The sequence below is a fragment of the Staurois parvus genome, unplaced genomic scaffold, assembly GCF_062004578.1.
Source record: "Staurois parvus isolate SC_StPar_1 unplaced genomic scaffold, SC_StPar_1.0 ptg000051l, whole genome shotgun sequence".
NCBI lineage: Eukaryota > Metazoa > Chordata > Amphibia > Anura > Ranidae > Staurois > Staurois parvus.
The window spans coordinates 6337854-6365710 of NW_028317847.1; the positions used below are offsets into that span (position 1 = coordinate 6337854).

The 27857-nt window shown below is 44.6% G+C and overlaps 2 protein-coding genes across 4 annotated transcripts in view; one reads left to right on the forward strand and one right to left on the reverse strand.

The window, feature by feature from the left end:
* The window catches only part of DUS3L (dihydrouridine synthase 3 like), a 32716-nt gene extending 28212 nt beyond the window's left edge, over nt 1–4504 (reverse strand). The window contains exons 1-2 of one of the 3 annotated variants that reach the window (XM_089666392.1): nt 4412–4504; nt 540–632 (exon numbers count right to left, since the gene is read on the reverse strand). In XM_089666392.1, coding sequence (XP_089522518.1) covers nt 540–631 — 92 coding nt within the window. In that variant the 5' untranslated portion in view covers nt 632; nt 4412–4504. The remainder of the gene's footprint in view (nt 1–539; nt 633–4411) is intronic. The other 2 variants (XM_089666403.1, XM_089666397.1) reach the window with 2 other exon arrangements.
* Nucleotides 4505–12866: 8362 nt separating this feature from the next.
* The window catches only part of LOC149470211 (pituitary tumor-transforming gene 1 protein-interacting protein-like), a 99175-nt gene continuing 84184 nt past the window's right edge, over nt 12867–27857 (forward strand). Inside the window, exon 1 of the mRNA XM_089666415.1 lies at nt 12867–13046. Coding sequence (XP_089522541.1) covers nt 12947–13046 — 100 coding nt within the window. The 5' untranslated portion in view covers nt 12867–12946. The remainder of the gene's footprint in view (nt 13047–27857) is intronic.

The window sequence follows — 27857 nt, forward strand, 5'->3', positions numbered from 1 at the left end:
CTAAATATTATACACGGTATTGGGTTATTTTTTACCCCACAAATGTAGCGGAATACCATTTAGCCTAAATTTATGTAAAAAAAATAATTTGCAAAATTGTATAACAAAACCTAAGCAAAAAATACTTTTTTTTTCATTTTAATTTTTTTCATTTATATAGCAAAAAATTAAAAAAAACAGTGGTGATCAAATACCATCAAAAGAAAGCTCTGTCTTAAAAAATTATAAACACTTCATATGGGTACAATGTCACATGACTGAGTAATTGTCAGTCAAAGTGTGACAGTGCTGAAAGCAGAAAATTTGCCTGGACTGAAAGTGTCCGGACTTGAAGTGGTTAAATTCTTGACCTGCACTGGGAACCTTCTTTTTCTTTGCACCAGATTTAATAACCTAGCCGCACAAAGTGATTGGGAGATTGGCAGTGTTGCCCATACCAACCTTATCTAGATTATTTATTATCCATCCTGCAACAAAAAACAATAACCACCTAGATCTTCCCAGCCCAACTAAATTACATAAACCTCTTCAATACTTACTGAGGTTTAATAGGAGCAACACCTCGGTCAGTATCTTCAGATATGGCAACCGCTTTGACATTTTCACTGTTTTGTTTGTCTTCATCTGCCATTCTGGAAAACAGTAATAGGTGTAATTAACAAAGGCCCCCAAGGTTATTTAGGAGTTCAAAGCTAACCCATAATCCTCGGGGTTATGTGAAGTGACTCGGTGGCTAGGTTCACGCAGGAGGAACTCTCTATCAAACAGATAAAGAAGCCGGCAACTCCAAAATCCATGTAATGATTTTTATTGAATGTACAGGAATGACATAAAAGCACACCGATGCGTTTTGGCACACAGCCTTGTTTACAGTTTGATACTACATGCAAAACAGGACGTAATACAAAAAGTTCCACTCAAAAAGATGGATGGGTTCACAATGCATATACTCAACCAATTAAACAAATTCCCAAAATAAAATTAAAAGAAAAAAAAAAAAGATGAAACAAATTAGAACATGGAAAGTATATCTTAGTGATGAAGATTGTATTAAACAGAAAATATATGTGCACAATATTCTAACAAGCACAGCATTTTAATATACTTTTTTTGTCAAAAATCTGCATCCGATGTCCACAGGCAGGGATGGTTATGGGAGGTAAAAGGTATACAGCCTACAGGAAAAACAACACATTATAGTTCTTAAGGAGCTGAACTTAAAGAATTTTGGGTCACGTCAGTGGATTTTTTTGTTTGATCGAGTATTTTACCTCCAGTGCGAAGGTGCTTTGATGGGGGGCAATATTTTCTCCATCCCTGCCCACCCTGTACATGGGTTGGTGGGAGGAGCTCTTTTTATTCTCCCACTTGAACCCATTTGCAGGTAATATTATACGTTACAATAGATACATCGATGACCTGGTGATGGTCTGGAGTGATGTGGATGAGACCCTTATTTCCTTTGTTTCCTTTATCAACAGTAACGATCTTAACCTAGAATTCAATTTTGAGTGGTTCAGAAAGTATTAACATTTTTGATATGTTCCTAAGCAGTCATGCCACGGGCACTGGTAATACACGTACCTTTCGCAAGGAGTATACAATTAACTCCCTCCTCCTTGCATCGAGCGGTCACCCTAGGCATACTCTTTGTTTCAAGTTTTTTTTTTTTCTTTTAATTGCGAATTTGTTTAATTGGTTGAGTAAATGCATTGTGACCCCATCCTTATTTTTGGGTGGAACGTTTTGTATTTATATGTCCTGTTTTGCATATAGCATCAAGCTATGAACAAGGCCGTGTGCTGAAATGCGTCAGCTTACTTTTATGTCACTCCTGTACAATCAATAAAAATCATCACATGGATTTTGGAGTTGCTGGCTCTCTTTATCTGTTTGTATTGGATCCAATGGCTGAAGGATGCTATACAGCCTGAGCACCCAGGTTTTGATTCCCTCGTTTAATTATAGGTACGTTCCTCAGTGAGCGCTGCCTTTGTTTCCACTCTCTATCACCCTTCTGAGGTGGATCGCTTTCCAGATGCTGGTAGGGCAGCCGCTTCCAGGCATTTAGGAGGCAATACTGCTGATATCTGAATTCCTGGCTTTCCAGCGATTCAGCATGAAACTAACGCAATGCAAGCGCAGTTTGGTCCCGACAACTTCAATGGGCATGTGTAAGATCCCTTCAGGCAGCCTTGTTAGGCTTTCAGTGGGCAGTAAAAACATTGCAGGACAGCCTGTTTTTACCACCTATGTGAATGAGGCTTATGAATTGCTCACTAGATGAGCGAGGCATCATTACGTCCCCAACCCAAATGCTACAGAATGCAAGTCACCAGAGAGGAATCAACTTCTTACCCATATAGTTGGCAAGACAGTGACACATGGAAGTAGGAGAGTATTTCTCCCACCTTATCGATCTGTTGCTGATCGGGTGTCACCAATAGCAGACTCGCTAGGTCACATGGCCTAAAAATGCTGTCCTGTGGATACTTGCTGCAAGAATCCTGGCTGTTAAGATCAGCAGGGGCCGCACAGTCTGTGTAACTGAATGACAGGCTGAAAGCAGCCATGCCTCCACTGCTGTAAGTTTGTATCCACACACCCAGCGGTCACCTGGGGTTAGGGACAGACGATCGGATCTTAAGGCAACCTATGTCTAGGGGCGGATATCGCCATGTGGTTTTGTGTGGTGCTTATTTAATATCTTTGAGAAAAGATATTAATAAATGTACATTTTTTTTGCATGCAAAAATAAAAATGTGCTTGTATCATTTTTTGTTGCAGAAGCCTGTAAAGCATTGCACAGCGATCAGCAGATTGCTAATGCCATGAAGGTCTGCAGACCTGTCAGTGTATCTGTGTACGGGATGTATGAGCAAGCAGATATACTGACAGGAAGAATCAATGAATTACCACAGCACTCAACAGCACCGTGATAGTTCACTGAGAACTACAAGCCCACAGCCACTAAGGCTTGTAGTTTTCTCATTCACATTTTTAAAATTTTGACAGCTAGAGGGAAGAGACGATCCCCTGCTAGCTGTCAAAGTTGGGGAGTGGGGGCCAGTCCATTCATAACATGTTACACCAGGAATAGTTATTTATTTCAGGTACTTATATAGCGCCGTCAATTTACACAGCACAGCACAGCACTACATATATATTGTACATTCACATCAGTCCCTAACCCTCAAGGGGTGTACAGTCTAAGGTCCCTAACTCACATTCATACATACACATAATAGGGACAATTTAGACAGGAGCCAATTAACCTACCAGCATGTTTTTGGAGTGTGGAAGGAAACCGGAGTACCCGGAGGAAACCCACACAGGCACAGGAAGAACATGCAAACTCCAGGCAGGCGGTGCCGTGGTTGGGATTCGAACCAACAACCCTAGTACTGCCAGGCAGAAATGCTTCCCATTTAACCACAGTTCTGCCTGAATATGTGTGTAACAAGTTATGAAAGGTGAACTTATCCTTTAAGGTGTGGAGACTTCCTTCCCTGCACTTCTCCTGGGTACAGCAGACCATTCAAAAGAGAAGGCTGCTACACCCATGATGTGCCCATGCAAATGCGACCCACACCTACTCTAAGGGGAATACCAACCATAAGTGTCAATGAGGCCTTAGATCCTAACCCACGTGTGTGATTCCGCCAGGAATCTGTCACCAATACAGACCACTCATTTGCAGTCAGGGCATTCCCTTCCCCATTTATACATGTGGTGGGAAATAGGCAAGCCGCAGGTGATTGGTCTGTACAGGTGACCCCTTATGTGTTCGCACACACGTGGGTTCAGATCCTAGTCCAAACATGCTTGCACTCAATGCTACTTAAAACTCCTGGAATTGTATTTATTGCTGCAGACCTTTGAGGATATTTCCCTTCACTTCCTGCCCTAAAGACACAACAGGAAATTAGACGAGATCTCCCAAACTGAGGGGCTCCTCCCTTTTAGGCAAACAACCCCAATTGGACATTTTGGGGCCAAGATTTGCATTTCCCTTGAGGTTCTTTTCTCAGTGATGGTTGTCACCAGTACAGGAAGTGGGATGAATCTCTGCAATGGGCGCACAGACAGCAATAAAATTCTGCTAAAGGATCCAATTTTTCCATACACCATTCAAAAAAAAATTGTTTTGCCTGGTGATACACTTGAGGCACACAAATCTATGAGATATTATTTGATGGGGAAGAATGCAGAGCCTACACATGATTATTGAGTCCTATAAACTCCCAATGCCAGCTGTGCAGCTCTGCTGCCAACATGAAACAGCAAAATCCCCCCCATGTCTGTGCCTGGCAATGAGCACAATGTAAACACACCGGATATATCACACAGAGTCCATTACATACGCAATATATCACACACAAGTCTATCACAGGCACAGAAAGGATCATACACACGTCTCTGCTACAATGTATCACCAATGCTCTCTCCACGTTGAGCCAGGAACAGGAAATCACATCGTTGCAACCCCCTTTGCACTCCCCCGTAGAGAACAGTGCACTCTTCAAAGCTGTCCGATGGGAAACAGAACATTCAAACATTAGGTTCCGATGTGTTATCACTACCAAGGTTTGAAAGCAAAGTGTCCCATGCAGACTGTCATGACTGTCCTCCTTAATAAATTCCAGGCTGTCTGGTTTTCTTTGGTTCCAATTCTTTGTTGGGTTGACTTACTAAATGCATATAGACTGACAGTCTGCGTGTGCAGTAGCTCCTGAGCTTAGTATTGAGGGGAACCTCTGCTGACCTCTATCATCCAATCACATTTAAACATTACATGTGATTGGGTTTTTTATTACGTGTTTTAATGCTTTTTTAATGCATTTTGCATTTTTAGGATGTGTTTAATGTTGCCAGGGGGAGATGTCCGTTGTTATGCAGGAAACGCACAGAAATACATGTACATGCGTTTCGCATGCGTTTTTGATGCACTTCCATTGGAGTCTATTACACGCAAAATGCAATCTGCTGCAGGAAAAAAAAAAAGTCACTGACCCTTTCAAAAATCTGCACCGGCTCAAAACGCATAGATGTGATATAGATCCATAGGAAATCATTTTAAATGGACTGTAGTGTGTTTCTGCAAACTGGAAAACGCACTGAAATCTGTAAACCTAGGGTTAGGGACTAGGAAGTTTCTGAAGCTGATGGATCAGTATGACAGCCAGGAAGTTAGTATCAGGAGGAGGATAAGTTCATCTTTTGAGCAAAAATAATAAATGCAAATTTTTTTTGTAAAAGTAAAACAAATGTGCATGTATTATTTTTTGCTGCAGTAGCCTGTAAAGCATTGCACCAAGGATCAGCAGACCGCTGGTGCCATGCAGGTCTCCTGCAGACCTATCGGTGTATCTGCTTGCATATATATATATAAATATATATATATATATATATACTTTTTTTTTTTGCAGAGGCCCCAGAGAATAAAATTGTGTTGTTGCAATTGTTTTGGAAAAAATCCAATTTCACGAATTTTAAAAATAAACTATTAAAAAAACCCATTTATCTCATGCTTTACAAAAAAAAAAAAGCAGCATTTACATCTGCTTAGCCAGAAGTGACGTCATGACGTTTGTCTGTGGCCTACTAGACCAGCCTTTCTCAACCTTTTCAACACAGAGGAATGATTGAAATAACTTTCTGGTCTCAGGGATCCCCTGCTAAAAATGACTATATATACAATTCATAATACATTAGTGTGATGGTCAGTGGGGAGAATTCTCCTTACATTTGTGGTCATTGGGAGTAATTTCCCCCTTACAGATAGTTAAAATATCATTATTATGGGATGGGGCACTATTCCCTCCTCTGATATCAATGATGGGGCACTATTCATCGCACTAACACCAATGATGGGGCACTATTCCTCCCACTGACACCAATGATGGGGCACTATTCCTCCCACTGTCACCAATGATGGGGCACTATTCCTCCCACTAATACCAATGATGGGGCACTATTCCTCCCACTGTCACCATTGATGGAGCACTATTCCTCCCACTGTCACCAATGATGGGGCACTATTCCTCCCACTAATACCAATGATGAGGCACTATTCCTCCCACTGTCACCATTGATGGGGCACTATTCCTCCCACTAATACCAATGATGAGGCACTATTCCTCCCACTAATACCAATGATGGGGCACTATTCCTCCCTCTAATACCAATGATGGGGCACTATTCCTCCCACTAATACCAATGATGGGGCACTATTCCTCCCACTAATACCAATGATGGGGCACTATTCCTCCTACTGTCACCATTGATGGGGCACTATTCCTCCCACTAATACCAATGATGGGGCACTATTCCTCCCACTGTCACCATTGATGGAGCACTATTCCTCCCACTGTCACCAATGATGGGGCACTATTCCTCCCACTAATACCAATGATGAGGCACTATTCCTCCCACTGTCACCATTGATGGGGCACTATTCCTCCCACTAATACCAATGATGAGGCACTATTCCTCCCACTGTCACCATTGATGGAGCACTATTCCTCCCACTGTCACCAATGATGGGGCACTATTCTTCCCACTAATACCAATGATGGGGCACTATTCCTCCCACTAATACCAATGATGGGGCACTATTCCTCCAACTAATACCAATGACTGGACACTATTCCTCCTTCCACTGACTACAAGCACTATGTAATTTTTTTACTCCTACTTACACTGGGACATTTTCTACTCTTACTGACCACTCCGGCCCTCCTCAAGTCTGAAGGACAGTAAACCGGCCCTTTTTTTGGAAAGTTTGGAGACCCATGTCCTAGACCGGGCATCACTAAATGGCGTACCAGGGTCTGGATGCGGACCAAGTCACTGTCCCATCTGGACCCATGTGGTCCCGCCATTTTGGAGCCCTCTTACGGTCAACCCCACAGCACTAGCATTTAGCCCCTTTGCTGTTTTTCACAAAAGATTTGTATCAATTGATTGTGAACCAAAGCAATTTATACACACAACAATACATCGCCACCCACCCAAATTCAGCTTTTGCCAGACAATTCGCATGGAAACCTATCACAGTTTCTGAAATTAAAACTTTTTTGGGCCTAATCTTCAACATGGGCATTACAAAAAAGAATGAATTGCGGTCATATTGGTCCACAGACTCAATTCATCATATGCCCATGTTCTCTGCTGTGACATATATGCCCAACATGGACCAGCAATGTACTGGTACTTCGCTGGATTTGAGTGCTTATACTGGGATGATGACTGCAGCTATAGGGATAATCCTAGTATCATTTTTTTCAGTTGGCGGTCGGCTTTCACGTAAAAACAATCCTAATTAGCCACTGGATTGCTTTTACAAGCAGCAGGAAAGGACTCCTCCTGCCGCCTTCCAAGGTTTTTTTGGGCTTTCCCGTCTTATCGGGGAACCCAAAAATGCAGCCGGCAGTTCCGCTGGCTGACAATAGAGCTGATCAGAGACTGGAATGTCTGCAATCATCTCGATGGTCTAAGAGGCCGGAAGCTATGAGCATTTCATAATTTCCATTTTGCCAGATATAAACAGCGCCATTTTAAAATTGGGAAAGCTGACAAAAACTGACAAAAGTGATGTCCGCAAAATACTCACCATGCCTCTTATCAAATTCCTTGGGGTATCTACTTTCCAAAAAGGGGTCATTTGGGGGGATGTTTGTACTGTCCTGGCATTTTAGGGCCTCAGAAACTGTGATAGGTAGTAAGGAAGTGATATGAGGAAATATGCCTTTGAAAGCCTGGAGGTGGTCATTGGATTTTGAGGACATGTATGTGGCTAGGCTGCCAAAAAGTCTCTCACATGTGGTATCCCCATAATCAGAAGCAGCAGAATGTGTTTTGGGGTGTTATTCCACATATACCCATGGCATGCGTGAGCAATATATCATTAAAGTGACAACTTTAAAAAAAACAAAACATTTTTTGTCATTTTCCAAAAATTTGGGTCAAAAGTAAAATCTTCCATTGACTCAACATGCCTCTCAGAGAATTCCTTGGGGTGTCTACTTTCCAAAATAGGGTCATTTGGGTTTTTTTTGTACTGTCCTGTCATTTTAGCACCTCAAGAAATGTGATAGGCAGTCAGAAAGTAAAACTTGCGTAAATTCCAATATATATACCATAGTTTGTAGACACTATACCTTTCACACAAACCAATTAATATACACTTATTGGGATTTTGTTTTTTACCAAAGACATGTAGCAGAATAAATTTTGGCCTAAATTTATGACTAACTTTGAAGTTACTATATATTTTTTATAAAAAATGTTTTTTTTCAAAATGTTCGGTCTTTTTTTGTTTATATCACAAAAACCCACTGGTGATCAAATACCACCAAACAAAAACTCTATTTGTGTGAAAAAAGGGCATAAACTTCATTAGGGTACAGAATTGCATGACCGCGCAATTAACAGTTGAAATTACACAGTGCCGAATAGCAAAAAACTTTATAGCTATAACTTTCATGTAACCCAATTAATTTACACGTATTGGGATTTTTTTTAGCAAAGACATGTAGCAGAACACATTTTGGCCTAAATTTATGATGATTTGATTTTAAAAATCGTAAGTTTCATTTTGGCGCAGCGTTGCATGACCGCAAAATTGTCAGTTAAAGTAACGCAGCGCCGTAACGCAAAAAAATGGCCTGGTCAGGAAGGGGGTAAATCCTCTGGAGGGCAAGTGGTTCAAATGAGTTATATCTAACACACCCCTCCCCCTTGGCGGACAATGTGGCTGTCTGCTGTGCCCCCTATGCTCCTTCATCCAGAGTGGGGGCACTCTAAAGCCTGGTACACACTATAAGGCTCCATGCACACTGAGCATTTTAATAATGCTGGAAGCATTAGCTGTGTAAAGTTGCGTTAAAAACGCAAGTTTTCCAGTGTTTTTGCATTAGCGTTTAGCTTCATTTTTCTGCGTTTGCGGTTTTAGCGTTTTTTACACAAAATGTAAATAAAATGTTTGCTCAAAAAAACGCCCCAAAAATGCCGGTTTGCCGCATTTTTCTGTTTTTCAGCATTAGAGCGTTTCCTCTAGAAACTCACTAGTTCTGTTTTTTTTTTCACCCAATAAATGCTGATTAAAAATGCATTGGGAGTTTACTGGCTGTAGAAAAAAATGCCAAAAGCCAAAAACAGCCGCTGTAAAAACGTCCCATGTGCAGGAGGACTCAGTTTTTTTTTTCAACCAAGCAGGCTGAATGAACAAAAAGCTGACAGATCGCTGTACTAACACAAGTGATGTTAGTGCAGCGATCTCCCAGCTGTGCTATTGTGTTCTAACAGGGGGACTGCCCCCTCGCCAGAATATACCGCTCAGCGTTTGGTGTATTGGCTGATCGGATGCCAGTCAGCTGATGGTTTTCAAGCATGCTCGTTCGTGGGATCAGCATCTGTCGGACAGGCAGCTGTACTAACGGGCCAAAAGTTGGCCGATTTCTACTGTAACGACTGATTTCGGCTGATATTCAGGGGGAAAAGGGCAAAAAAAGAAAACTAATGCAGCCATCACATCTAATAATTGATAAGCTGCAATATATAAAATTTATCGGTCTTGGGTTTAATGTCGCTTTACGTTGTTCCTTTTTAACACTTTATGAAGTCTAGGTTCACACCTAAGAGTTTTTCTGCAGCGTTTTGGAGAAACGTACTACAGTCCATTTAACATGATTTCCTATGGGACAGGTTCACATCTCCGTGTTTTCACCCGGTGCATTTTTTGGAAAGGGTCAGGGACTTTTTTAAACTCTTGGTTCTATAGACTTCAATGGAGAGGCTGCAGAAAAGCATGTATTGTGTGTTTGCAGCATTTTCGACGTGTTTTTGATGCATTTTGTGCTTTAATCTGCCTAGCAACAAAAAAACCCCCCCACAAAATGCAGCAAAAAACGCGTTAAAAATACATGTGCAAAAATGCTAAATTCACTGCAGAAACGGATCAAACGCAAACTGCATAGGTGTGAACCTAGCCTAAAGCAGAACTTTACCCATAACAACTTGATAAAAAAAATGTTCTGTAGCAAGAAACATACATTCCGCATTAATAATCATGCTACCAAAATCTGTGTGAGCTGTAAATTGCCTCCAGCATTGCTCCTGTTTCTTCTTTCTGGAGGTCACCATTTTGCCTGAGCCCAGAGCACATAAGCAGCAGTAAATCATAAAGCGGAACTAAACTCATCACTAAAATTGTTTCAAAAGACAGTTACTTGCCTGTAATGCCTGGAATGCTAACTGTCACATGTGCTTATGTTCTCAACCAAACTGTCAAACCATCAAATGGCTGGTGTCATAACTGATCACATGTGCAGCACCATGCCAGTTGCAGGTCAAACAGAAGCAGCTTCCTTGGCTGTAAAGGATAGTGGGGTTTAATTCCACTTTAACCACTTGAAGACTGCAATACGTATATAAACGTTGTGATTTTCAAATGGTTTATTGGGGTTATGGCTGAAAAAAAAATCAGCCATAAGCGTTTTTTTTTTTTAATCAGCCAAAGGCCAGCTATCTATTCGAAGCAGTCTTAGCGGCTTTTCAGCCACTCGATCGCTTTCTGTAGCGGCAGCTGGGGACGTCCTCCCACCAGTGTTTCTCGGGCTTAAAAGGAGTGCTCCTGAAAAACGATCCGGCCAGCTGAAGATGGAGGCGATGAAAGACACTATGGTCTAGGATTGCCTCTATCTTGATGGAGAACCAGAGCGACGTCATGGCGTCACGTCCAGTCAGCGGTGCAAGTAAACTAATTATTTTATTTTTGAAAGCAAAAGTTCCAATAAAAATTTTTTTTGTTTGCTTTTAAAGGTAAAGAGATTTGGGGTCTTTTTGACCCCAGATCTCTTCCTAAATAGGACCTGTCATGTATATTTCTATTACAAGGGCACTGATAGGTGGCACTGACTGACGGCACTGCTGGGCGGCAGTGCTGGGCAGCAATGATGGCACTGCTGGTCACAGGTGGGTGGCACTACTAGGCACTGATGGGCACAGGTGGCCAGCACTGCTGGGCCCTGATGATCAGTGCCGATCAGTCCTCTCACATTTGCTGGTTATCAGCAGTACTTTCCTCACGCTGTGACAGTGTGAGAAAAGTGCAGCCGATAACAACCAACTGCATTTACTGGTGATCTGCTGTGTCATTGGACACGGCTAATCACATGGTAAAAGGCCGCTGTGATTGGCCTTTTACCACATCACATGATCAGCTGTGTCCATAGGGTACAGCGATCATGGAGATCGCCAGGGACGCGTTCTGGGAGGACATCATATGACGCCCTCTCAGAACTGGCCGGTCGCCGTGAAGCAGTCATTCGGCTATCTGCGGTCGGCCAGTGGTTAATGGAGATGCTACAGAAAAGCATGTACTGCGTTTTTGATGTGTTTTGCTTTTTAATCTGCCTAGCAACATGATAAAAACAAACAAAATGCAAAACGCATAAAAAAAATGAAAACGCACTGCAGAAATGGATCAAACGCAAACTGCACAGGTGTGAAGCTAGTCTACGGTAGGTCCTTGTATTACATAGGAGTGAGCTAGTCTACGGTAGGTCCTTGTATTATATAGGAGTGAGCTAGTCTACGGTAGGTCCTTGTATTACATAGTGAAGCTAATCTACGGTAGGTCCTTGTGTTACATAGGAGGGAAGCTAGTCTACGGTAGGTCCTTGTATCACATAGGAGTGAGCTAGTCTAAGGTAGGTCCTTGTATTACATAGGAGGGAAGCTAATCTACGGTAGGTCCTTGTGTTACATAGGAGGGAAGCTAGTCTACGGTAGGTCCTTGTGTTACATAGGAGGGAAGCTAATCTACGGTAGGTCCTTGTGTTACATAGGAGGGAAGCTAGTCTACGGTAGGTCCTTGTATTACATAGGAGGGAAGCTAGTCTACGGTAGGTCCTTGTGTTACATAGGAGTGAGCTAGTCTACGGTAGGTCCTTGTATTACATAGGAGGGAAGCTAGTCTACGGTAGGTCCTTGTATTACATAGGAGGGAAGCTAGTCTACGGTAGGTCCTTGTGTTACATAGGAGGGAAGCTAGTCTACGGTAGGTCCTTGTATTACATAGGAGGGAAGCTAGTCTACGGTAGGTCCTTGTGTTACATAGGAGTGAGCTAGTCTACGGTAGGTCCTTGTATTACATAGGAGGGAAGCTAGTCTACGGTAGGTCCTTGTATTACATAGGAGTGAGCTAGTCTACGGTAGGTCCTTGTATTACATAGGAGTGAAGCTAGTCTACGGTAGGTCCTTGTATTACATAGGAGTGAAGCTAGTCTACGGTAGGTCCTTGTATTACATAGGAGGGAAGCTAGTCTACGGTAGGTCCTTGTGTTACATAGGAGTGAGCTAGTCTACGGTAGGTCCTTGTATTACATAGGAGGGAAGCTAGTCTACGGTAGGTCCTTGTATTACATAGGAGTGAGCTAGTCTACGGTAGGTCCTTGTATTACATAGGAGTGAAGCTAGTCTACGGTAGGTCCTTGTATTACATAGGAGTGAGCTAGTCTATGGTAGGTCCTTGTATTACATAGCTTTGGTAGATGTAAGGTTGCTTTTACAGAGATTGTATGGTCAGATTGTAGCCTGTATGGGGACCACTAGGCTGCTCAGCCATGCTGAGACTTGCAGCTCCACCCCGGCCACCTCCTGGACACACAGGATGAGGATCTTGGTTGCACTGGCACAGGATGAGGACATGCTGAGTCCTGTAGTCCCTGCTTGCTTTCAGCAGCCCTGTAACACCGGTGGCAGAGCCAGCTTCTCTACAGCAACATGTGACCTGGCCGGGGACTGATGGGGAGAGATGTGACCAATCAGCGCGGCAGCATGTGAGTTGTGAGTCAGGGGGCGGAGCTGGAGAGGGAGCTCAGCCTTCCGGAAGTGGACAGAAGCTGATACAAAGTAACAGGAGAGATCTCTGCTGAGAGCCATGGAGGAGCCGAGTGCCCGGATCTTCATCCTTCTTCTCAGCCTGGCCGGAGTGTGGGCCACCCAGAGCAACACCCCGACCCCACAGACCCTCAACAGACGTAAGAATCGGGGAGACCCCTCCACCATTACTGGGAGCTCTATACTGGGGATGCATGGGCAGCGTTCAGTACAGGGAGCTCTATACCGGGTGTACATGGGCAGCGTTCAGTACTGGGAGCTCTATACCTGCTGTACATGGGCATCTTTCAGTACTGGGAGCTCTATACCGGTCATACATGTCAGCGTTCAGTACTGGGAGCTCTATACCGGTCATACATGTCAGCGTTCAGTACTGGGAGCTCTATACCGGTCATACATGTCAGCGTTCAGTACTGGGAGCTCTATACCGGTCATACATGTCAGCGTTCAGTACTGGGAGCTCTATATCGGTCATACATGTCAGCGTTCAGTACTGGGAGCTCTATACCGGTCATACATGTCAGCGTTCAGTACTGGGAGCTCTATACCGGTCATACATGTCAGCGTTCAGTACTGGGAGCTCTATACCGGTCATACATGTCAGCGTTCAGTACTGGGAGCTCTATACCGGTCATACATGTCAGCGTTCAGTACTGGGAGCTCTATACCGGTCATACATGTCAGCGTTCAGTACTGGGAGCTCTATATCGGTCATACATGTCAGCGTTCAGTACTGGGAGCTCTATACCGGTCATACATGTCAGCGTTCAGTACTGGGAGCTCTATATCGGTCATACATGTCAGCGTTCAGTACTGGGAGCTATATACCGGCTGTACATGGGCAGCGTTCTGTACTGGGAGCTCTATACCTGTCGTACTTGTCAGCGTTCAGTCCTGGGAGCTCTCCGCCGGTCGTACGTGGGTGGCGTTCAGTCCTGGGAGCTCTCCGCCGGTCGTACGTGGGCGGCGTTCAGTCCTGGGAGCTCTGCGCCGGTCGTACGTGGGCGGCGTTCAGTACTGGGAGCTCTGCGCCGGTCGTTCGTGGGCGGCGTTCAGTACTGGGAGCTCTGCGCCGGTCGTTCGTGGGCGGCGTTCAGTCCTGGGAGCTCTGCGCCGGTCGTTCGTGGGCGGCGTTCAGTCCTGGGAGCTCTGCGCCGGTCGTTCGTGGGCGGCGTTCAGTCCTGGGAGCTCTGCGCCGGTCGTTCGTGGGCGGCGTTCAGTCCTGGGAGCTCTGCGCCGGTCGTTCGTGGGCGGCGTTCAGTCCTGGGAGCTCTGCGCCGGTCGTTCGTGGGCGGCGTTCAGTCCTGGGAGCTCTGCGCCGGTCGTACGGGTGCGGCGCTCAGTCCTGGGAGCTCTGCGCCGGTCGTTCGTGGGCGGCGTTCAGTCCTGGGAGCTCTGCGCCGGTCGTACGGGTGCGGCGCTCAGTCCTGGGAGCTCTGCGCCGGTCGTACGGGTGCGGCGCTCAGTCCTGGGAGCTCTGCGCCGGTCGTACGTGGGCGGCGTTCAGTCCTGGGAGCTCTGCGCCGGTCGTTCGTGGGCGGCGTTCAGTCCTGGGAGCTCTGCGCCGGTCGTTCGTGGGCGGCGTTCAGTCCTGGGAGCTCTGCGCCGGTCGTTCGTGGGCGGCGTTCAGTCCTGGGAGCTCTGCGCCGGTCGTACGGGTGCGGCGCTCAGTCCTGGGAGCTCTGCGCCGGTCGTACGGGTGCGGCGCTCAGTCCTGGGAGCTCTGCGCCGGTCGTACGGGTGCGGCGCTCAGTCCTGGGAGCTCTGCGCCGGTCGTACGTGGGCGGCGTTCAGTCCTGGGAGCTCTGCGCCGGTCGTTCGTGGGCGGCGTTCAGTCCTGGGAGCTCTGCGCCGGTCGTTCGTGGGCGGCGTTCAGTCCTGGGAGCTCTGCGCCGGTCGTTCGTGGGCGGCGCTCAGTCCTGGGAGCTCTGCGCCGGTCGTACGGGTGCGGCGCTCAGTCCTGGGAGCTCTGCGCCGGTCGTACGGGTGCGGCGCTCAGTCCTGGGAGCTCTGCGCCGGTCGTACGGGTGCGGCGCTCAGTCCTGGGAGCTCTGCGCCGGTCGTACGGGTGCGGCGCTCAGTCCTGGGAGCTCTGCGCCGGTCGTACGTGGGCGGCGTTCAGTCCTGGGAGCTCTGCGCCGGTCGTTCGTGGGCGGCGTTCAGTCCTGGGAGCTCTGCGCCGGTCGTTCGTGGGCGGCGTTCAGTCCTGGGAGCTCTGCGCCGGTCGTTCGTGGGCGGCGCTCAGTCCTGGGAGCTCTGCGCCGGTCGTACGGGTGCGGCGCTCAGTCCTGGGAGCTCTGCGCCGGTCGTACGGGTGCGGCGCTCAGTCCTGGGAGCTCTGCGCCGGTCGTACGTGGGCGGCGTTCAGTACTGGGAGCTCTGCGCCGGTCGTTCGTGGGCGGCGTTCAGTACTGGGAGCTCTGCGCCGGTCGTACGGGTGCGGCGCTCAGTCCTGGGAGCTCTGCGCCGGTCGTACGGGTGCGGCGCTCAGTCCTGGGAGCTCTGCGCCGGTCGTACGTGGGCGGCGTTCAGTACTGGGAGCTCTGCGCCGGTCGTTCGTGGGCGGCGTTCAGTACTGGGAGCTCTGCGCCGGTCGTACGGGTGCGGCGCTCAGTCCTGGGAGCTCTGCGCCGGTCGTACGTGGGCGGCGTTCAGTACTGGGAGCTCTGCGCCGGTCGTTCGTGGGCGGCGTTCAGTACTGGGAGCTCTGCGCCGGTCGTTCGTGGGCGGCGTTCAGTCCTGGGAGCTCTGCGCCGGTCGTTCGTGGGCGGCGTTCAGTCCTGGGAGCTCTGCGCCGGTCGTTCGTGGGCGGCGTTCAGTCCTGGGAGCTCTGCGCCGGTCGTTCGTGGGCGGCGTTCAGTCCTGGGAGCTCTGCGCCGGTCGTTCGTGGGCGGCGTTCAGTCCTGGGAGCTCTGCGCCGGTCGTACGGGTGCGGCGCTCAGTCCTGGGAGCTCTGCGCCGGTCGTACGCGGGCGGCGCTCAGTCCTGGGAGCTCTGCGCCGGTCGTACGCGGGCGGCGCTCAGTCCTGGGAGCTCTGCGCCGGTCGTACGCGGGCGGCGCTCAGTCCTGGGAGCTCTGCGCCGGTCGTACGCGGGCGGCGCTCAGTCCTGGGAGCTCTATACTGGTAAAATACAGAGGGGGTTTACTTATTAAAACTGGAGAGTGCTTCCAGGTTTTATTGTCAAAGCCTAATAGAAGCTGATTGGTTTCTATGCAGAAGTGCGCCTGATTTGTGCACTATCTAGCTTTAGTAAATCTCCCCCACGGTGTTCTGTACTGGGAGCTCTATACTGATCACACACACTGGGGGTTATTTACTAAACCTGGAAAGTACAAAGTCTGGTGCAGGTCTGCAGAGAACCCATTCATCTTCCAGGTATCAGCCTTGGTTCACACTGACCATTTACAAATCGCACCTGACGTCGCATCTAATGTATTTCTATAGAACTGTCCTAATCAGTACGATTTTGAAGTAGCGTGGTTTAAAAATTAGATCCTGCTCTTGTCCTCGTCCTTCTTCTTCTTTGTAAGCTGTAGTGAAATCGGAGGTACAAATCGCACTGATTTGTGGCTATGAAATCATGTTGCCTCAAGTGAAGTAGCATGATTTCAAAGTTGCATTCAGTGTGAACCAGGGCTAATTGAACAAGCTGAAGTTAGAAGCTGATTGGCTGCCATGCACAGCTTCTGAGTGCTCCAGGTTTAGTAAATCTCCCCCACACTGTTCACTACTGAGAGCTCTATATCACATGCACGGGAAGATTTACTAAAACTGGAGCGCGCAGAATCTGGTGCAGCTGTGCATGGGAGCCAATCAGCTTCTAACGTCAGCTTGTTCAATTAAGTTTTGACAATAAAACCTGGAAGCTGATTGGTTTCTATGCAGAAGTGAGCCTGAGTTTTTGCACTCTCCAGTTTTTAGTAAATACCCCACAGTGTTCATTACTGGGAGTTCTATGCTGGTCACACATAGATTTGGATACAATAAGGAAGGTTTAAACTGCTTGTTCATTATTCTCCTCACTTCCTGTCCTGGAGACACAGCAGGAAGTTAGAGGAAACATCCAACCTAAGAAGGTCTGTCCTAGTCATCACTGTAACAGGTGTCCCCATTGATAGATTCCCCTGGCTCCTTGCATTTAGCATTTTCCTGTTTAGTCTAAGGCTCGCCATACACGTGTAGATTTTCAGACGAGAATATCCGTAAGAAAAGTCGTATGAAAATTCTTTGAACATTTATTGAATGAATGTTCAAAGATTGTCTTTTGCTTTTAACATTCGACTTTTAAACTAATATCATTTCTGAGCGATAACCGCATACACTGGCCGAAAATGTGTTTAATCGAGAGTTTTCCTTCCTGCCCCTTCGAATTTTCCCTTCGCTGCTGTTGAAAATGAACATGGATTTGACCCCACTAACGATTAGAAAATCAAACGAATATTCTTGAAACGAAAATTCTTGGATGAAAATCTATACGTGTATGGACAGCTTGACGCCATCGTTACACAAATATGCGGCCTCACAGAACTGGGCTTTTTTCCGTGGGGCCGCAACAGTTTGCTCAGCGATTTACAATATAACGGGAGACAATACAGCAACAATACAGTTCAATACAAGAGGGATAGGAGGGCCCTGATCCTGGGAGCTTACAATCGGAGGAGAGAGATTATTATACAGGATTTATATAGTGCCAACAGTTTGCTCAGTGCTTTACAATATAAAGGGAGACAATACAGCTCAATACAAGAAGGATAGGAGGGCCTGATCCTGGGAGCTTACAATCGGAGGAGAGAGATTATTATTATTATTATTATACAACATTTATATAGCGCCAGCAGTTTGCTCAGCGCTTTACAATATAGGATTGTATCTCTCTAACTCCTGGCATAGAGGGAAAGAAAAAGTTTGTAGAAAAAAAAAAAAAAAAGATAAATAAAATACCTAGATCAAGGTTTGATCTAGTTCAGTGCCAGGGTTAGTATTTGGGTCAGGGTCAAAAGTTGAGGGTCAAAGGTCAGGATTTAAAATAAAACAAAAAAAAAAAACAAAATTTTGGTATTCGTGTCAATGTCCATGTGTTTTAGGTACAGTTGCAAGAAAAAGTATGTGAACCCCTTGGGATTACGTGGAGTTTTGCATGAATTGGGCATAAAATGTGCTCTGAACGTCATCTAAGTCACAACAATAGAAGAACACAGTCTGCTGAACATAATACTACACAAACATTAGATGTTGCCATGGTTTAATTGCACATAACATGTAAACATTCACAGTGCAGGGAGGAAAAAGTATGTGAGGCCCTAGCTTAATGACTTCTCCCAGAGCTAATTGGAGCCAGGAGTGAGCCAACCTTGACTCCAATCAGTGTGATGATATTGGATGTGTTGCTGACAGCTGTCCTGCCCTTAAAAAACACACACCTGTTTTGGGTTTACTGGTTTCAAGAAGCACTGTCTGATGTGAACCATGCCTCGCAGAAAAGAGCTCTCAGAAGACCTACGATCAAGAATTGTTGACTTGCATGAAGCTGGAAAGGGTTACAAAAGTATCTCCAAAAGCCTTGATGTTCATGTGTCCATGGTAAGACAGACTGTCTACAAATGGAGAAAGTTTAGCACTGTTGCTACTCTCCCTAGGCGCGGTCGTCCTGTAAAAATGACTGCAAGAGCACAGCGCAGAATGCTGCATGAGGTAAAGAAGAATCCCAGAGTGTCAGCTAAAGACCTACAGAAATCTCTGGCACATGCTAACATTTTTGTTGACACATCTACAATAAGGAAAACATTAAACAAGAATGGAGTACATGGGAGGACACCACGGAGGAAGCCATTGCTGTACAAAAAGAATATTGCAGCACGTTTGAAGTTTGCAAAAGAGCACCTGGATGTTCCACAGCACTACTGGCAAAATGTAAGCTCGAAAGAGCAGGGCCCTCAATCCCCTCATGTTTTGCATTGTATTGGTATTGTTCTGTCACATGTTCTGTCCCCCTCTGTAATGTACAGCGCTAAGCGAACTATTGGCGCTTTATAAATACTGTATAATAATAATAATAATAATATACTGTGGACAGATGAAACCAAGATTGAGTTGTTTGGGAAGAACACACAACACTATGTGTGGAGAAAAAAAGGCACAGCACACCATCAAAACTTCATCCCCACTGTAAAACATGGCGGAGGGAGCATCATGGTTTGGGGCTGCTTTGCTGCCTCAGGGCCTGGACGGATTGTTGTCATTGATGGGAAAATGAATTCCAGAGTTTATCAAGACATTTTGCAGGAAAACGTACGACCATCTGTCCGCCAACTGAAGCTCCGCAGAGGATGGGTGATGCAACAGGACAATGACCCAAAGCATACAAGTAATTCAACAAAACAATGGCTGCAACAGCACAGAATACGCCTTCTGGAGTGGCCCAGTCAGAGTCCTGACCTCAACCCGATTGAAATGCTGTGGCATGACCTTAAGAGAGCGATTCACACCAGACATCCCAAGAATATTGCTACACTGAAACAGTTTTGTGAAGGAGTGGTCCAAAATTACTCCAGATCGTTGTGCAGGTCTGATCTGCAACTACAGGAAACGTTTGGTTGAGGTTATTGCTGCCAAAGGAGGGTCAACCAGTTATTAAGTCCAAAGGTTCACATACTTTTTCCTCCCTGCACTGTGAATGTTTACATGTTATGTGCAATTAAACCATGGCAACATCTAATGTTTGTGTAGTATTATGTTCAGCAGACTGTGTTCTTCCATTGTTGTGACTTAGATGACGTTCAGAGCACATTTTATGCCCAATTCATGCAAAACTCCACGTAATCCCAAGGGGTTCACATACTTTTTCTTGCAATTGTACAACAAATAACATACACATATGTGGTATCGTTGCGATCGTCAAGAGCTGGAGAATTTATTTTGGGTTATTTGATGGTAGTGACAAGAAACACACAGCTAAATTTAAAATATATATATATATATATATATATATATATATATATATAATATATATAAATTTTTTATTTTTTTTTACTATTTTGGGCCAGTTTTCCTTTGATAATAAAAAAAAAGTCAGGAGATATCCATTACCATTTACCACCAAATGAAAGCCCAATTTGTCCTGAAAAAACAAGGTATAATTCACCTGGATGTACAAAGTAGTGGTGATATGTACGGTTTTACTAACACATGTCAACGTTTCAAAATTGTGCTTAGGCGTTTAGATTTGTTTTACCCTTAGGCGTTAAGTTACCGCAGTCACCAAGACAGATGTGTGTCTTCCCCCCTCCCCCAGTGGACACAGACAGTAATATAACCCAGACTGAGGTTTTATTTCCCATCCCTTGGCTCTGCATACACTTCATTATGTTTCTTATGGCTGTCTCTGCACCCATTAGGGGGATTCATCCTCTCTCTCTATGTCCTGTTTACTGGTATCCTCAAAAGTGAAAGTTAAAGAAAATGCCAAATTGTGGGTTGTTCCCAAAATGGTAATAGAGGGTAAAATCTTCCAATGGGGACACTAGTTCTGTTGACAATCAGGGATTTCTTCTCACTTCCTGTTTTGGCTATGGAACAGAAAGTGAAGGGAAATCTCCCCAATGTGACACAGATGGCAAAAAAACCCTACCTTACTCCATCCAAAAAGAAAACTAAAGAGTTTTGCTTTTAGTTTTACTACCACTTGCTAACCAGTGAGCTCCGGTACGTCCCTGGATTGGAAGGGTGAAATCACTTTTTAGGGTCGGCAATTCCCTTCAGTGTAAATGTGATCCTAGTAGGTAAGAAGCCACTGGATAACTTGTTTTACGGGCAGTGCCTTTACTCCCATGTGATTGGGTGGCCTGGTAAGGCAAGGGTGTTTTTTTTTTTTTTTATAATTAATTTTAATGTAACCACCAATGGCTGCAGACTGGAGCTCCACTTGACGGGAATCATGTGACTTCCACTCCATTTCTAACAAACAACCGATAGACATAACTCAAAGAAGTGAAGGTCACATGTTTCTTGTCCGGCATCTGGGTCCTGAGACACAGCGAGAAGGGCTGATGTTGTTCCTCCCTGTGACCGAAGCCAGAAGCAGCGAGAATTTCTCCACTTCCAGTTTGTCCCATTTAAAAACAAGCCATGACCAGCTTAAGCAAGCATCAGATCCAACCGATCTTGGTTTGATCTGATGCTTTGGAGGGCAGAGGAGAGATCTGGGGTCTAATAGACCCCATGGGGTTTATTTACTAAAGCTGGAGAGTCCAAAATCAGACTCCCTTCTGCATAGAAACCAATCAGCTTCTAAACTCAGCTTGTTCAATGAAGCTTTGGCAATGAAACCTGGAAGCTGATTGGTTTCTATGCAGAAGGGAGTCTGATTTTGGACTCTCCAGCTTTAGTAAATAAACCCCCATATGTCTCAGTAAAGAGTACCTGTCACTGCCCATGCTATCACAAGGGATGTTGTTCATCACTTGTGGTAGCAATAAAGTTTGGGGGGGGGGGGGGGGAGGAGAGATTGTAAAAATAAAACCTATTAAATAGAGCGCCCCTGTCCTTCTGTGCTCGTTCATAAAGGCATACGCAGGTTGCATACACGTGTATTGCCACAAACATTCTAGTGAGAACAATAATTCTAGTACCAGACCTGTGTAACTCTAAACTGGTAACCTGTAAAGGCTTATAAAGTGTCACCTATGGAGATTTAATAAGTACCAAAGTTTGGTGCTGTTCCACGAGGGTGCGCAGTTTTAACCCCTTGCCCTCCAGATGATTTACCCCCTTCCTGACCAGGCCATTTTTTTTGTTACGGCACTGCGTTAATTTAAGTGACAATTGTGCGGTCATGCAACGCTGCACCCAAATGAAATGTATGTCCTTTTTTTTTTCCCCCACAAATTGAGCTTTCTTTCGGTGGTATTTGATCACCTGTGCGGTTTTTATTTTTTTGCGCTATAAAAAAAAGGCTGACAATTTTGAGAAAAAAATAATATTTTTGACTTTTTGCTATTAAACATGTCCAGTAAAAAAAAATTTAAAACTAATTTATCATAAATTTAGGCCAAAATATATTTTGCTCCATGTCTTTGCTAAAAAAAAAAAAAATCCCAATACGTGTAAATTAATTGACTTAGATGAAAGTTATAGCGTCTACAAATGGCAGTATATATACTGGGATTTTTATTTTTACTAGTAATGGCGGCGATCAGCGACTTATAGCGGGACTGTGATGGGCATTCTGATACTGGGGGGAACTGACTTGGTGTCAATGACATCACCGGTGACACCAATACAGTGATCAGTGCTAATGGCACTGGGCAGGAAGGGGATAACGTGGGGCGATCAAAGGGTTAACTGTGCAGCGTGTGTTTTACTGTTTGTGCGCTTCACTTACTGTAAGCCATGCAAAGCAGTGCGCAGGAGCTGACAGAGTGAACTGTTTTGTTTTTATTTTCTAGAACCTCTGCTTAAAAAAAAAAAAATGTTTGGGGTTCTAAGTAATTTTCTAGCAAAACAGATTTTTACACTTGTGAGAAGTATCGGAATAGCCTGGGGGTTCAATTTCAAGCGCATTGCATTAGGGCAGACATAACCCATCTGCACCTTTTTCCTCTGATTTCTGAAATCACAACTCCTGGTAGAGTGCTGCAGCTCCAGTTCATCGAGGCATAGGTATGTGTAAGGTGTGTTTTCCGCTTTGCAATGCTTTGAAATCTGCCTGGGGGGAAAAATTTGTTTGGCCCTCTGGGAGTCCTTGCAGTGGTGGAAGTTGGTGAGAAATGAGCAGTGATTCATTGTGATTGGCTACTGCTTCGTACGACTAAAATCAGCGGCATATTTGACAGATTGAAAACCAGGACTTAAGGTGGGAATACACGATTAGATAATCGACCGATCGGTCATCCGACTGCTGAGAGGCGTTCGTTCGTTGGCCGAAATCGTGGCCCACATTAACCAATCTAAAAAAATTGTTCGGGCAATACGTAGTGTTGACGTCTTCCGTGGAAGTGATGCGGTGTGCGTGTGACCTTGTAGCCACGCCCTTCCGGCCAGAACGAGCGATATGCACAACAATTACCAGCAATGAGTATAATATCGTTTATTACATGACCTATATACATAAATAGTGATACATAAAATATAATCTGCAGAATTCTGCTTTCATTATCTCATTAGGCCAATCGACTTTTAACATTTGGATTTTTCGTTCGTGTTTACGAAGATTCCTTGGACATAAACATCCGGGTCATCTTCTGTTTCCGCTCATGCGTGATAGCGCTTCATAGATTTTCTTCGTACGACCGTCATACCACCGTATAGAAAATCGGTTGTTCAGATGCGAAACGTCAAAATTTTTTACTGTTCAACCAGATTTTTTTGTTCACAATATCGTTATTGGTTAAAACATCCTGCTCATCAACGAAGAGAAAATCGTTCCATCAGTGGTTCCGCTAAATTTTTCATACGATTTTCTTATCGCGTGTACGGGGCATTAGTTTTCACCTTATTCTGCACCTGAACTGCAAACTGCCACAAAAGCAATAAATGGCCATTGAAAGCTTTGAGGGCCCATTCAAACCCTGGCTGCCTGGTGCATTAGTGTAACCACTTACCGGGTACTTATATCCCCTACCTGCCCAGGCCAATTTTCAGCTTTGAAGGTGCTCATTAATTCCTAGTGCCAATGGAAAGATTGCAAACTAACCAGAAGCGCATTTAAAATACACATGCGTATTTTATATGCGCTTCTGGTTAGTTTGCATTCTTTCCATTGGCACTAGGAATTAATGAGCACCTTTTAAGGACTATTATTGTGTTGATTTGCATGATTTGATCATTTTACAGCACTGCCTTTTTATATGTATATGTTTTACTGAGGATTTTTATATGCGTTTATCCTGGATGTTCAGCTACTGTTTCTTTGAGAGCGCTCACTGTGTGTCTTTTACCTATACAATTTTCAGCTTTGAATGACAATTGTGCCGTCATGCAACACTGTACCCAAACAAAATGTTTACCATTTTTTTGAGACAAATAGAGCTTTCTTTTGGTGGTATTTAATCACCACTGGGTTTTTTTTTTTTTTTTTTGCTAAACGAAAAAACAACATTTTCTTAGTTTTCGGTTTATAAAGTTTTGTAAATAAGTGATTTTTTTTCCCTCATTGATGTGTGCTTATGAGACTGCACTGATGGACAGGACTGTTGAGGAAGCATGGGCACTGAAAGATGGCACTGATGGGGCTACGCTGATAATCAGGGCACTGATTATCAGTGTAGATGTCCCCCTGTGTAGATCGCCGCTTACTGACTCACCTCCTCACGCACTGTCAGCATAAGGAGAGGACTGCCGATAACTGGCATTTCTTGTTTACGTTATGATCAGCTGTGATTGGACACAGCTGGTCACCTGGTAAAGGGCCGCTCTGATTGGTATGTACCGCCATTTGTGATCTCATATATATATATATATATATATATATATATATATATATATATATATATATATATATATATATGGATTAGAACCCTGTCAGTTATTATTGTGGTCTGTGTTCCTGTTGGGGAGTTTCACTGTCTGTATTTGTCCTGTTTATCATTGTCACCAAAAGTAAAGGTCAACTAAAATCCCAAATTTTGGGTTGTCACCTGATCAGTGATGGAGGGTAAATCTTCCAACGGGGACACTAATTCTGGTGACAACCAGTGATTCTCTCACTGTGGAAGGATTTCCTCCAACTTCTTTTTTTGGCTATGGGACAGGAAGTGAAGGGAAATCTCTCCAATAGGACACGGGTAACACAGCAGTTATTTTTGTTTTTGCTATAACCCTCCCTTATTCTATCCAAAATACATAGAAACGTTTTCCCTTTAGTTCTACGTTATGGGCGCATATTCAAATGAATAGAGTGGTAATGCATAATTTTTAGTGTGCTCCCATGCATTGTGGTGTGCTGCAATACTTGAAATGCAGCTGCGTTTCTTTAGTGCACTTGGTGTGCAAAGTGAATGACACTACAGCACGATAGCGCACATAACATACAGCATTGGAGCCTGGCGTTGCACCTTTTTCATATTTTTTTTATGTGGTTTCCACTGAAATCGCAACACATTCATTAACCTCCTTAGGGGTATTCCCGAGTGTAGCTCGGGGTAAAATGTCAGTACCAAGAGCGGTAACCCCGTGCTACACTCGGGCTTACCATGCGGCGTTGCTCAGGGGGTCCCTGCAGAGCTTACCTTGTCCTTCGCTCCTGCGATGCGTCCCCTGCAGCGTCCCCGGCCATCTCCTCCGGCCGATGCCGGCTTCCGTGTTCCGGTCCCTGTGACGTCGGGACGTACGGGCGCCGGAACCGGCGGCAAATTTGAAATTTTAAAAAAATGACATTTTTTTAAAAATGATTATTACATAGTATAACATTCCTGTATAAATGCATTTCACATACATTTTGTCCCGAGTGCTTTGTCCTGCGCCCTGCCTGCATTTTGACTGTTCTTTCTGCCTGGAAACTTAGAAAAGTCCATGGTGTCCAAAAAGCGTCCCTTTAGGTCAAAAGTGGTTTTAGATCAGCTAGAGAACAGCGATAGTAAATCAGAACCACTTGCAGAATTGAGTGATAATGATTTGTGGGGGAAATTCGTCATCAGACACTGAAAACGATTTTGCAACTTTGCTCAGCGATGTGCGAATTTGCCTCTGTATTTCAAATTTCAGTGTTTTTGGTTTGATTATATTATTGAATTAAATTTATTATTATTATATTATTATTTGTTATGATTATTTATTAAATTATAATTTATGATTTCGTGTTTCAAATTTTATCATACCCGAGATGTTTACTAGACTCTTGTTCGGACAGATTTCAGTGAGTTATTCCTAAAAATTACAGCCTACAATAAAAAACTACATATTTCCATGCAAAATAATGGTACCGCTTTCAGCACAAAAAATCGGAAAGAATCAGACCGCCGAGGAGGTTAAAACAGAGCTATGCTCCCCTTCATTCTGTGGTGACCCGGAGCTCCCTGCTGGTTGTTGACATCTGCTTGTGGTTTCCCATGTTCAGCCGTTTTTCTCTTCTTTTTTTTTTCTCTGTGTCTCATGTGGGAGATTCTCCATAGCCTCAACAGCAATTGAGAGGAAATACCTCCAAAGGGACTTCCCCCTCTATTCTGGTGACCACCCAAAGTTTTGTGGTTTTTCTTTCACGTTCACTCTTGGTGGTAATGATAAACAAGGCAAATAGGGGAATTTCCTTTAAAAGAGAAGTATGACCAAAGCTTTTTGTTTTTTGTTTTTTTTGTTTTTTTTTTAATGTCATACTTCTCTTTTAGCTCATAGGAATGCACTTGTGCTCTCCTGTGACCCAGAATCAGCTGCCAGCAGGCTAACGTTCACTGTCTGCTGATGTCACAGAGCAACTCCAGGCTCTAGAAGGATCCCGACCATATAGTCAGGATCCACCCAGCTGCCTGATTGGCAGTTGGCTCCGGCTCTCAGCATCCGACTGAGAGTGTAAGCAAGCTGCTGCCACCCCCTCTCTAGCCCGGTGCTCCAGTGAGCGCTAGAGGAGCAAAGTAAGGCGACTGGCAGTCCTCACTCTCTGCTCCAAGAAGACTGAGAACTGAGCTGGTGGAGGACAGCTGCAGCATCACAGTGATGCTGCAGCATGGGCGAATATGTATGTTTATTTTTTTTAGTAACCTCAAACTAAAGTTGTTTTAAACCCAGACCTAAAATGTAATATATTGCAGCATAACAATCATTAGATGCAGTAGCTGCATTAGTGTTTGCTTGTTTGTTTGTTTTTTTTTGGGGGGGGGGGGGTTCACTGTTTTCACCTGGGAATCTGGTCAGCAACACATCTCCTGTACTAGAATGCCCCCAGTCTGGATGAAGGAAACGGACTTGCTGGCTGGATCACCAGATGAAAATAGAAGAAAGCAAGCAAAAAAAGAAAACTAATGCAGCCATCACATCAAATGGTAAGCTGCAATATAATAAATGTTTGATATTGGGTTTTATATTGCTTGCTTGCTATATTGCAAACTTTTCTTTTTTTTTTAGTTTAGGATGGAGTGGAGATGGATTAGTACACCTGTTGGGTTTTACCACTGTCTGTACACCCATTAGGGAGATTCACCCTCTCTATTTGTCCTGTTTACTATTATCAAGAAAGTGAAAGTCAAAGAAAATCCCAAATTTTGGGTTGTCCCCAGAAAAGTAATAGAAGGGAATTTTTGCAATGGGGACACTAGTTCTGGGTGCCCCCCAAAAATTCCCTTCATTTGTAGGGAATTCCACTCACTTCCTGTGTGGCTATGGGACAGGAAGTGTAGGCAAATCTCCAAAATTGTACACAGATGGCAAAAAAAAAATTGAGAGGGGTTATAACCCTCCCTAACGCTATCTAAAATTGAAAAAAGTTTTGCCGATATTTGTACTTTAAGGGGGACAGCAGTAAAACCAGGCTTTTTTTGGGGGGGGGGGGCTTTAATACCTCGCCATTCTAGTTTACCTCTAGTTATACATTAGTTTCAGCGTCATGATGCATGAACATGCATCATGGGAGGGGAAAAAATGCCTTGGTGTCCAGCCAGCCTTAAAATCTGTCTAAACGTACTTTAAAAAGCCCGATCGTTGTGGCCGGCATTGAACATATCCAAGAATTTATGAACTGTATAAAGATTTGAGATTTTCAGGCATGTTTGGCTCGTATTATATCCATTTCTAGCCGGGCCAGCAATCTCTTTATTACCCATTGAAGCGAGCAGTCGCATGAGCTGAATTAGCCTTCGTACCAGTGCAGGCAGTAACACCGAGGTTATTAAAGGTGATTATTCATCTGACATATTTGGCTGGAGCCCCGGCAGTTATGTCGGTTATTGGGGATAAAATAAAGAAAGTAAAGGTTTTTTTTTTTTTTTCTCTTTTTAAATAATTTAAAATCCAAGTATGCTTTAA